This window comes from Cyprinodon variegatus, unplaced genomic scaffold (assembly GCF_000732505.1).
Source record: "Cyprinodon variegatus isolate N-32 unplaced genomic scaffold, C_variegatus-1.0 Scaffold331, whole genome shotgun sequence".
NCBI classification, from domain to species: domain Eukaryota; kingdom Metazoa; phylum Chordata; class Actinopteri; order Cyprinodontiformes; family Cyprinodontidae; genus Cyprinodon; species Cyprinodon variegatus.
In genome coordinates, this window is record NW_015150784.1 from 483,963 (window position 1) to 495,447 (window position 11,485).

The 11,485-nt window shown below is 36.9% G+C and overlaps 1 protein-coding gene across 1 annotated transcript in view; it reads right to left on the reverse strand.

Moving 5' to 3' along the window:
• Positions 1 to 4,131: 4,131 nt before the first annotated feature.
• Positions 4,132 to 11,485, reverse strand: part of LOC107091255 (protein phosphatase Slingshot homolog 1-like) — a 28,966-nt gene continuing 21,612 nt past the window's right edge. The window contains exons 14-15 of the mRNA XM_015385075.1: positions 9,790 to 10,426; positions 4,132 to 8,850 (exon numbers count right to left, since the gene is read on the reverse strand). Of these exons, the coding sequence (XP_015240561.1) occupies positions 8,377 to 8,850; positions 9,790 to 10,426 (1,111 nt within the window). The 3' untranslated portion in view covers positions 4,132 to 8,376. The remainder of the gene's footprint in view (positions 8,851 to 9,789; positions 10,427 to 11,485) is intronic.

Genomic DNA, 11,485 nt, shown 5'->3' on the forward strand with positions numbered 1-11,485 from the left:
TTTCCCAAACCCTGATTTTTTTTTTTTTTCCAAGAATAGCTCTAACTCAAGTGGATTAAATGGATAGCATAAAATTGCAATTCTTACCACGGATTCCTGCTTCACTGGGCCATTCTAAAACATTAACATTTTATTATCTAAGCGTAACTCTGGGTGTTTTTTCGTCACCATAGTGGTTTTCTTCCAGGTTTGAATGCATTCAATTCAGTCTATGTTATAGTTATTCTGAGCAGCTCCCTTGTTCATGCTTAAGAAAATCATTCCTACAGCATGATGCTGCCAACCCCGTGTTTCACTGTGTGTAGAGGACTAAAGCCTACAGATCTTAAAGCTACATTTGATCCCTAATGATTTTTTGCAAAATATATATAGAACGGAAAGGTGTTTTTGGATATACAGACATGAAAAAAGTTAAGTTTTATCTGCTTTTCTGTGTGTTTTATGCAATATTTGAAAATACTTTCCACATTTAAATAGCACTAATGATATTTGAAATTTTTTTGTTACTAAACATTTCCCCCAATTTTTTTTATTTTATAGAATTTTCTTTTTTATTTTATAGAAAATTTTATAGAAAATCTAAACAAATAAGCTAAAACTTTGGTTGTACCATAAAATAACAGGCATTTTAGAAATGTTTATATAAAGTAACAGAAAATGTAAGATTGGCAGCTCTAGTTTAATTTGGAAGGATTTCGACTAATATGGCTCTTTGGATCGTTGAGGGTGATGACCACTGACCGTAGAGATGGTCTGTGGGCATGTGTTTTTCCTTCTACTCTTCCATAAAAGTCAACAATTGTATTTTCCACACCTAAGTTCCTGTTGACAGATTTGTCCGAGCAAGCTGTGATCTCTACATGTCCCTTAGAGTTAACCTCTAAGGCCTCTTCTCTGATTCATGCTGTTCTTGACCATTCTGCCAGTTTATACAGACAAAAACACATTGATAGTTGTGAGATGTTCTTTCTAGTTTTGGATAATAAATCAAAAAAGGCTTTTAAAGATGCACAATACTTTAAATATGGTTTACACTATTATCCTGCTTTAATTTACTCAACTTTAACCAAGGCCTTTATGTTATTTTCTCTAAACTACATGATAATTGTTGCTCATTAAAGTTCTCTAGCAAATGGCTACGTCCATAAAACTTTTTTTTTTTTTTTTATTTGAATTTAATTCAACTTCAAAATTATGAGCTATATTTAGTTTGTCCATCAAAAAAAACAGATAGAAAACATTCATGTTTATCTTACTTAAAATTGTCAAAAGGTGCAAATACTTTTGAAAGGTACCAATCCTTTACTTTTTAACTGATTGAATATTACAACGGACATGCAATATATTCGCTCTTATTCCTCTGTAGAACATAATGGAAAAGAATTTATTAGGGCTAGCGATAAAACTATATTGATCTCACAATGGAGAAATGAACTTGTGACATCAGCTCTATTGAACAACAGGACATGCAATAGGAGAAGGTGCATCAAAGACAAAAGTGTACAAAGTCAAACTGAATATATCTAGTGAATAGGTAAAAAAAAAAAAAAAAGCTGTCACACGTACATACTATATATATATATATATCCCATGCATCTTTTTCTTCCTTTGCACATTCTTCTTCTCCTTTGACTATTTGAGCTGATGTAACAAATACATTTCTCCACTGTGAGATCAATAAAATCAATCAATCAATCAATCAATCAAAATTAAAGAATAGAGATTAACAGTAAAGTTATATTTTTTACATTAACTGTTATTCTAAAACAGATAATTTTGAAATTGAACCATCTATATAAATGTCAGAATTATTGAAAGTGAGATTTTTTGGACAGACTCGATAGAGTACTACCATATTTAGAGTTAAACTCCTCATACTCCTGTATCAGCTAATATGCCAAAAGTGCAGCTCTGCTCATCTAGTGTTTGGTTGACGCCGGTTTAACAGATCGACAGATGCATTCTCTTACAGCTTTAGTGCAGCAGAAGCGTTATTTTGAGATGGATGTGTTAAAATGGCAGCAGTGGGAGGCATTCATGGTATTGGCTTGTGAACCCCCCCCATTCTCTCTCTCCACCCGTTTCCCCTGTCTGTGTCTCTCATGCTTCACAGCTTAAGCCAAAACTTTATAAGAGCCTTGTGACCAAGAGTACCCGCACTATTAACTCCATCTTAGAGAGGCCTTGTTTTTCAGTAGCAGGTCTGAGACTATCATGTCTGTAATGAGCTGGAATTCAAATAGTTGAAGGTGATATTCAGATGTCTGATCAAACTGCACAGACACATTTACATGCAGTCATGCGAGACAGAACCTGTGGTCATAAAGAGCTGCAAATTTCACTTAGAAAAACTCTAATCCTGTGGTTTCCTATACTTCACTGATGTATTTCTTCATGAAAACTCATGTTTAAAGATTTGACACATCTGGCTCTGCTGTATGTCTCACACAAAGGTTGTTTTATAAATATAGGAAAAGGAAAGCATTAATTACTCTAAGTTATAAATGGACACAAGAGCAATAAAAGCAGGAATGTTTCACAGTTAATGACAGAGTTAAAAAAGGGTTTTGCTACCTTTAGAATATCTAAATGCCTGAGAGGTAACAGAATAAAGGAGGCGGATACTTACCCACGATGATGCTGTGTACGATCGTCGTCTTTTAGGATTTTGGTCTGTCTGGGAGATCACTCCTCCAGCAGTCACCTGCCCCGTTATGTCAGCCGGGCCTCATTTGACTAATTCAATAAAAGGGCCTTCTGCTCCGTCCATTTGACTGAGAGAGACAGTCAAAGCAGAAGCAGGCAGACCTGCTCTGTGCTCTTTATTATCACATTCAATGCTTCTTTAATGGCAGTTTCTCTCCCTCATGTTTTCCCCATTAAATCCATCTTTATATTTGGACATGATTTATTTCAGTTAATAGTTTTCCTTTCTCTGAAATCCGTTCTATGAACAGTTTTAACCAGACACACTATAAAAAAAAACAAAATAAAAAAAAAAATCACATGACATTAAAATATGCCTAAATGTCTCCTGTTTTTGGTCAGTTTCTGTTAGGTAGACATAAGATGACTATGCTTTTAAAGAGTTTAGGAAAGGCATTAAAATAGTTTAACTCAGAACATTTAAAATGACAGGATGCCCTCTTGTAACCTGTATGTATGTTAAGTTAGAACAAGACACATAGTTTGATGTCTTCAAAACATGAAAGCAATAATCAGCCAAGATATCATGATGAGAATTACAGACCTGCTTCATTTTTATGCATTTTTATGCGGTTAACTTCACAAAATAGATTCTTTATACAGAGGGAACATTAGACGGAGAATATTGCATGACAACTGTCAGGATTATTGTTATTTATTTTTTTTGCAATAACTGTCATCATACCACCAAATTGGTTAAAAGATTACTTTAAGGACACAAAGTGAATTTTTATGGAGTGGCTGCATAGATGAGTAGATCTAAACAAATAAATTCTCAAACCTGATTCATTTACACCTGTTTCAATAAAAGAAATAGATAGTTATAGAAATCTAAAAGGTGATTCTGGCAAATTTAATTAAAAATAGAAAACTTAAAAAAAATGCTTACCGTACATATCTTGCATTTTCCAAATAATTTCATCTTAAGTTATCCCAAAACCGGAAAATATAGTAAAATTATCATCACAGATTAAGGTACACCCTGCAAGGTTTATCACAAAGCTCCATTATGGGGTAAATTATTCTATAATTTTGAAACCGCATTTGCAAAGGGTTAGTCACCTGCTCTTAGAGATCAGTGTTTTAAATTAAATGCTGGTGCTATATTTTAAAGATCATTTGGTAAGATTTGATGCATTTAAACAAAATAAAACAATTCTTCACATGATGCAATGCTTTACTCATAGGTGTGCAACATAGCTTTTTTTTAACATTAGCATAATCTATAAGAGTCACTAAAATTCAGTAGTTTTAAGTTTTACTCACAGTGGAATAAAAAAGAGACCCCAAATAAGTGGTCTCTAAACCCTGAATAAAGAAGCCCAAATTAGAGAGCCATAAGGTGGCATGTAAGATGTTCCTGTACTCACTAAGCAAATAAACAGCTTAATTCTCAAATTTTACAGAAAAAAGCATTTATTTCCATTATATACATTAGACTGGACAGTTTGACAAACTGTAAAAAGGTGCATACACCCGAACACTGATACAGTACACAAAATGAACCAGAAAAAAAACAAAAACAAAGAAACAAGTAATCAGCTTGCTCTCCAGGTGTCAATCTCACATGCTTTGGGAAATACTTGTGCTCTGTACACTAAATAACAACAATACACCCTTTAGTTTACAACAGACCCCACAGCTGTCACGGTTATGTCTGGCTTATGATTGGATTGTCCTTTTGCCTGCTATTTGGCACTAATTCACCTGAAAAAAAGAGAAAAAATCATTGAAGGAACATGTTTTCCCAAAATTACCATGATTATGACTAGCAACAAAATTCACAAGTGCCTCTTGATACAAAGCAGCATTGTTAGCATTATTTTCTTAATGTTCTCATTACATTGATGTACTGTAGAAGAAAGACTTATGGAGACTTTTACATCTCAAAGTTAAAGTCTTCATTTGTAACAATTTGATGCAAATGTATTTTATACCAGCAAATAATGTTCATCAGTCAGCTACCAAAACCAATGCAGCATACAGCAAGCTTGACAATGACAAATCTAGTATCAGTATTGGCTTATAATTAATGGAAGTCCATAAGGTATATTTTTTAGGGAAAGGATGATGTTTGCATACAATATTAAGTTAAATACTGCAAAAAAGTACAACCTTTCAAGGATTTAATGAAAACATAAAAGTCAGCGACAAATTTACAGAAAATCTCTCTGCAAAGGCTGTAATGCTTCACAACCGAGCTGCGGGCACAATTAAGGCACTTTAAAATGAAAGAATATTAAAATGAGAGGAAACTAAATTTGGTGTTGTGATTTGGAAACAAAGACTTTTAGATGAGTATTAAGCAAAGATGCTGTCAAGACTCTCAGTAAATCAATAGCTACTGAAGGAGACTGGTGTAGTTGCTCATACAAAACGTTACAAAAACAAAGGCCTCTTGAAAACTGTAATCTTTCCTAAACTTCATTCTCATTTCGTACCTTCTACTTCCATTCAGTATCCCTGCACCAGAAAACCATGCATGTCAGTGTTTACTATTAATAATAGAGATAAAGATTCATAATCAAACCAATCAGTGCGTCATTGTAATGTTGAATATTTTCTGTAGATTTTTATATAATCTGGTTCTGATCTCTATTTGGGACATTTAACACTATGATATGATCCCAAATAAAACTAGAATAACTTCACATAATCCCATTTTAATGCAACATATCCCAAAGACCATTAAGAGAGATAAAAAAAAAAAAAAGATAAATCTACCCTATATCAAACAAAAAAGATTGTAAAAAAAACAAATAATGATATGAACAATAACACTGGATGGGACATGAACCTCATAGTTCTGGATAAAAGAACAAGAAGTCTAAGGAAGAAGTAGAGTTTTCACAAATACCAACTGATGTTAATAAATAGACCTAAAGTGACATTTTTTTTAACAGACAGAAATAATCTTGAAAACCTCTCATGCAGGCACATGTTTGGGATTTAAGCAAAATAATATATCCAGGATTCTTTAATATCACAGTGGAACTATATGGACTAAAATTGGGCAACTGTATTTATATAAAAAAAGATAATGCTACAACTAGTTAATGGTTTGCTAGATTAAAACATCACAGCATGGTACAGTTAAGATGTATAATATATCAATTAGTCAAATATGTGAAAAGGAATGGCAGCCCAATCTGCCACGCTAGGTGAATGTTTTGAAGCTGCAGTTCCCTGCTTCACCACTAGATGCCACAAGATCCCAACAAACATGTTTGGATCTTGTGGCTCTAAAATAAACTAAAGGATTTGGTCAATGCTAACAAAAACTGATCAGACACAACTGCTTGCAAACATTCAACTCCATAATATGTTCTCTTTAGGATTGGACTCTCAAATGTGTGCCATTGGTTTATGCAAAAAAATACTTAGACAATGCTCAGTCAGTGCAAGGAACAACAGCTTGAGAGAAACCCAAAGTAACCTAACCTGATCAGACTTGCAGCTCCCTCAGAATCAGTTACAAAACACTGGATGATTTTTAAGACATATAAAAATATTTAAAGTAATACAGAAAAGGTAAATACCATCAATATTTTTTCCAGCTCTTCTTTTTGCCTAAAGTGCTCAGAACAGTCAGAACAATATAACTAACATGCTTTTTCTGCACACAAACAGGCATCATTCAGCCTTAGCCCTAAACAAGCAGAACTCATCATCAGCTACACAGCGAAAACCTGAAGAGGAACGAATCATGGCTCAACTTCCAATAAATTGGACAAAAATTGGACGATTTGGGCTAGATGCCCATGTAAAATAATTTATTTATTTTTTTAAATAAAAAGCGGGCAAAAATATTTGAACAAATCAGATTTGTCAAAAACTACATGTTCCATACACCATTCACAGTCTGGAACATTAATAGTTACCAGAAATATGGAATATTTTCCAACTTTTGCTAGAGTTTCACCTTCTTTACAAAACGGATGATTATTATCAAAATGTCTTTAGATTAAATATTCTGTAGCTATATTTTTCCAAAAACAAAAATATTACTGACCAGATCAAATAGCACTATTTCTATGCCTGGTCGATGCACAAAACTTTACAGGCTTGAGAAAGCCAGCAGGACTAACCTTCTTAAGCCCTTTTAACATAAGATTAGATCACCCCATGACCTCTAAAGTCACCATGACTTGAAATAAGGCTAAATCTTTCCTTAAATTTGGAAACCCTTATAGTGTGAAGGTCGAAGACATTTCTTCACAGCATTCAGTTTTCCTGATATAAATATTATTAAAAAAAGAGGTTTCTGCACCTTAATCCTCACTTTCAGTCCTACTGTGGAGAATCAAACAGCACCGTTATTACACCAAGGCTCTAAAGCCGGAGATATTTTCATACAGTGTGCTGCGACTGTTGTTAAAATTATGCACCAAATAAATTAGGTGCTCTGCTAATCAATAAACTGCTGATTGCTGTTGAAGTTTACCCTGATGATCTTAAAACTTCCCTCAGTCTCCATAGCAGTCTTTGCTCGTTTTGAAGACGAGCATACTGCCCCTTGCCTTGAAATACTGTAGGTTATGGTATTTGGAGGAAAATGGGGGTGTGATGAGGTTTAAGCCTTGGCCAGAGGCCGCCATGGCCGGGTTGTCATCAAATTGTGACAACTCTGAACACCAACCCTTTCCAGGATGCAGGGTAGATTTCAGGGGTCTACTCTTTTCTTTAGATGGAAAATACCCTCTCAGGTGACATTACTGATGTAACAGCACAGTTTTACATCCAACAGTAGAAACACACACAAGAAGCGAGGGATTGGAGGTCGAGAGCAATTTATAGCTCAGTTAAAATGGAACTGCAGTTTAATCACAATTTTTTTTGTCGAAAAATGACAGATTTCAACTTTAAATCAATGTGCTTTTAGCTGTTACTACATACTTTGACCAATCAAGGTACAATATAAATCCAAACACTATTTAGTTCAGCAGAAAATGTTGAATGTGATGAAAACTTTAAATATTATTTGCATGCCTACATGTGGGCTAAACTGTGTCTCTAGAGTAGACGACTTAATTAATTTTAACAGAGGAGGTGAAGCTGAATAAGATAAGCACAATGGGAACAAAACAGTCCTTCACCAAAACAGTCTGAAATACTTGAAGTTAAAAGACTGATATGATTATATCTTTTTAAATTTAGTGAAATGATTGTGATTTCACGCACAAAGCAAAAAGCAGCTGCAGTAGCCACAGTATAGCTGAAGTTAGATAAGACGGTAACATGATGAGATCAATTTTAAATATTGTATTAACTCACTAATAAATACTGAATACTTTGAATATGATTGAAACCATAGAGCATGCTGACGAAAGCCAGTTGTGTTGTGCCTGGTGCTTAAAAAAAAAATAGATCTGACAACCTGTGTTGAAGGTAAGACGGCAGCATCATCACTGAAATGTGTGGTGGGACTGGAACGTTTACAGGGTTCATACAAGCCTCTTGGACAGGTGATCAGGAGGTCTCTCTCCTTACTCAGGCCAATCCAAGCATGTTTTGAAAAAGGCCAGCTTCTATAGCAGGGTGCTCTCTGTACAGCTTTAGTTTATGAAGCTACGAGGCAAGGATGGTACAGCAGAGGCCGCTGCATCACCACAGCATCACAGCCAAGGCAGTGCTAAGCCAGCTCCTTCATGGATGCATCAATCTGAGGCCTTACTGGAAGCTTGCAATTTCAGCACAAAATTTCAATCCGTCAGCTTCAGTCACTTCGATGGCATCGTTATTCTGCCTCCTAACCTCGTCCGTCTGATCCGCGTTCTGCGGTTCTTCCATATCCTCTGCCGAGCTGCAGTCTGGAGGAGTTTCCTCACAGTTCATAGGAGAGAAAACTTTTTGGTGGTCGGCTTCAGGGGGGGTCGTGTCACCAAGCGTGCAGCTAGAGCATTGGTAGAAATGAGTGCAGGGTTGGACCAAGTTAGAAGGAATGACTTTGGGGGTTGATGTAAAGTGTGTTCCTGGAGGATCTATGCATATGGAGGGGACGGTGCAGTGGCGGGATGGGTTAAGGCGGTGGGAACGGCCCCCTGCTGGACGGTCGCAGCGCCGCCCTTGTGGAAGACGCATGCAGTCTTTACAGGACTGATAGGAAGGCTTCACTTTTAATGGGTTCCCTGTGCTGGCGCTGTCCTAAATGGATCAAATCGACACAGACAGAATAGAGTCAGTGATGTGATAAAGGAAAAATTTATTATGATTAGGGAGGCATTCATAGGAACTTTGTGGTTTATTTCTAATCTTTAAGTTTTGTAAAGCTTGGCTGAAACAGAATTGAGAACATTTTTAAATTCACTTATAAATTGAATTAAATTTTTAATTTATTAAATAAACTTTACAATAATAACTTGGACAAACTGGTAAAAAAAATCCCCTGACCTCTCTACTTTTAGCAATATTTGACATCTGTGTAAAGAATAATCGCAATAGATCAAAAATAAAGCTAATGAACTAACCGTATATTAAACTGATACACAAAAAAATAAAACAATATGCAGTTTAGAAGAGAATATTAAAATATTTGAAGTTTCCACTTCATTAACAGTCAGTTTAATTGGTGCTACTGGTTTATCTCTGCAGGCAGAAAATAAATCTTCAAGTTCCAGGCTGAGAAACCAACAGGATATGCTCATGGCTGTGGTATATAACTCAGTGTCAAACCAACTACCATTAGCAATACTAGCAAACACTTGTAGGTATGTGTGTATTTTACTTATTCAAACCTTTAAAGTACACATTCAGGACATGGGTTGTACAGCACCAAGGGTCCAAGGAAGTTATTGAGATATAAACCATCAGCAATAGATTTTAGATCTTCAGCTCAAAGCATATCTTTAACTTAAGGCTTCTTAAGTTAAAGATAGGTTTTTAAATGTTTTTAAAGTTGGAAAGAAACTATCTGCAATTACAACACATCTGTTGTTCATACATCTAACAATATATGGTGCGTTCAATGATCAGGAAAAAGATTACTGATATTCTGAGGAGAAATTTCTGGATGCACCACTTTTCCAAACATAAATTACTTTTAAAATTCATCACATTATCGACATAAATATTTGAAAAACTCACATCAAAAGCTGCAGGACAGCTGCGTTTTGCAGCCAGGCGGTTGCTGTTGTTTGTGTTCAGGTTGGCCAAACCCAACTGGCTCTCCTCGCTCCCCTCAGCCTCCTCTCCTGTCCTCCTTCCATCTGAACTCCCGGGTGTTTGAGCCAAGGCTGCCATCTCTTCCTCCTCCTTCTTGGCCTCTTCCTCATCCTCCTCCTCAAGAGTGCTGAACTCCAGCCTCAGTCTCATGTCTTCCATTGGGTCGACGCGTCCGCATGTCTGAGCGGCCGTGCCCTCTCCGGGCAGAGTAAGGTGGGCCATGGGGAAGCCCTCATCCTCTAGCAGAGCGTCTCGCTCCACGTCCTCTATTTCGATGAAAACCCTCTCCATGCCTAAAAGAGGAGGTCCCCTCACTGGGGTGGAGGGCTCGCTGTCAAGAGCAGAATCTGATAAACGTCTGAAATAGTAGTTATAATTCAGAGAGTCTAAGGGTTCCATCTCCAGACCCCTGCATGGAGACGCCCCGCAGCCTCCCCAGGCCTCTTCCCCTCCGAGCACCGGAGTCTCCTCTCCACCTGTACTGTGACCCGATGCTTGCAGATCATCTGATCCTTCCTCATCTGTGTCAGGCCTCCACAGCTTGTTGTGACGCTGTTTACTGTGAAGACAAGCTTTGCCTCAAAATATGCATCTGAGTCCATCACCATTTTTTTCAACATTTTAATGTCAGGATAACATACATTTTAACACCGACATCCCACATTAAGCCCTCCCCACCGCCCCGCTCCGTTCCAGACCGCCTGCGCAAAGCAAAGCCTGCAGCCTCTGTTGTTCCTCCCATCTTGCTCAGCTCCGACTCCCTCGGAACTTGAGGAGAGCATGCGCCATATTATTATTAAATTCATAGGAGCAAAACATGCGGAAAAGAACGCTTAATTTAATACGACATTAAAAAACAGGGATATGATCGTAGATAACTTGTATGAACTATGTTTGTTCTCTACTTCCAAACTCAGCATCTCTTTATCCATGCCTGCGATAAGAAGTTTGAGATGCGATCTTGGAAGTTGTTGTGACTGGATTTGATTAAACTTTTAAGGCTCTCGGCATGAAATAAATATTTTGACTGAGAAGAGAAACCTGCTTCATGGTATGCTGAAGTATCAATAGTTCATTTAATCATTTAATTAAACAGTCTTAATTTTTGGGAATATCGAAAAATTATGCTCTTATTTGTAGTTACCGATCCATCGTTACCGTATTTTAATTTGAAAAACCGGAAAAGCCATTCTTTTTCCTCTTTGGTGCGATTGCAATTGCGGATCCTGACCTGGCTGGACAGGAGCGGAGCAAAAAATAGCTCGACTGACGGTGACGGACGGAAAAGACATACAGTATGTCAACGGTGACATGTGGAGGAGTAGCGGTGGATGTAGAACAGCTCTCATTGATTAACATGACAAACAAGTACTCCGCACGGCGTACGTGAGCGGGGCGGTGACGGAGTATTTGGAATCTGGGGGTTAAAATCAAAGTTACTTTAATCCTAGTTTTCAAATTAATTATATGAAAATTCACCCTGAATCTATTGGAGATTATTCTCTGGAGACCATTACTAAAGAGAACCAGCTTTTGATAAGCAACCAAGAAAAACAAAGGATGTGTAAGGAAGGAAGGAAGGAAGGAAGGAAGGAAGGAAGGAAGGAAGGAAGGAAGG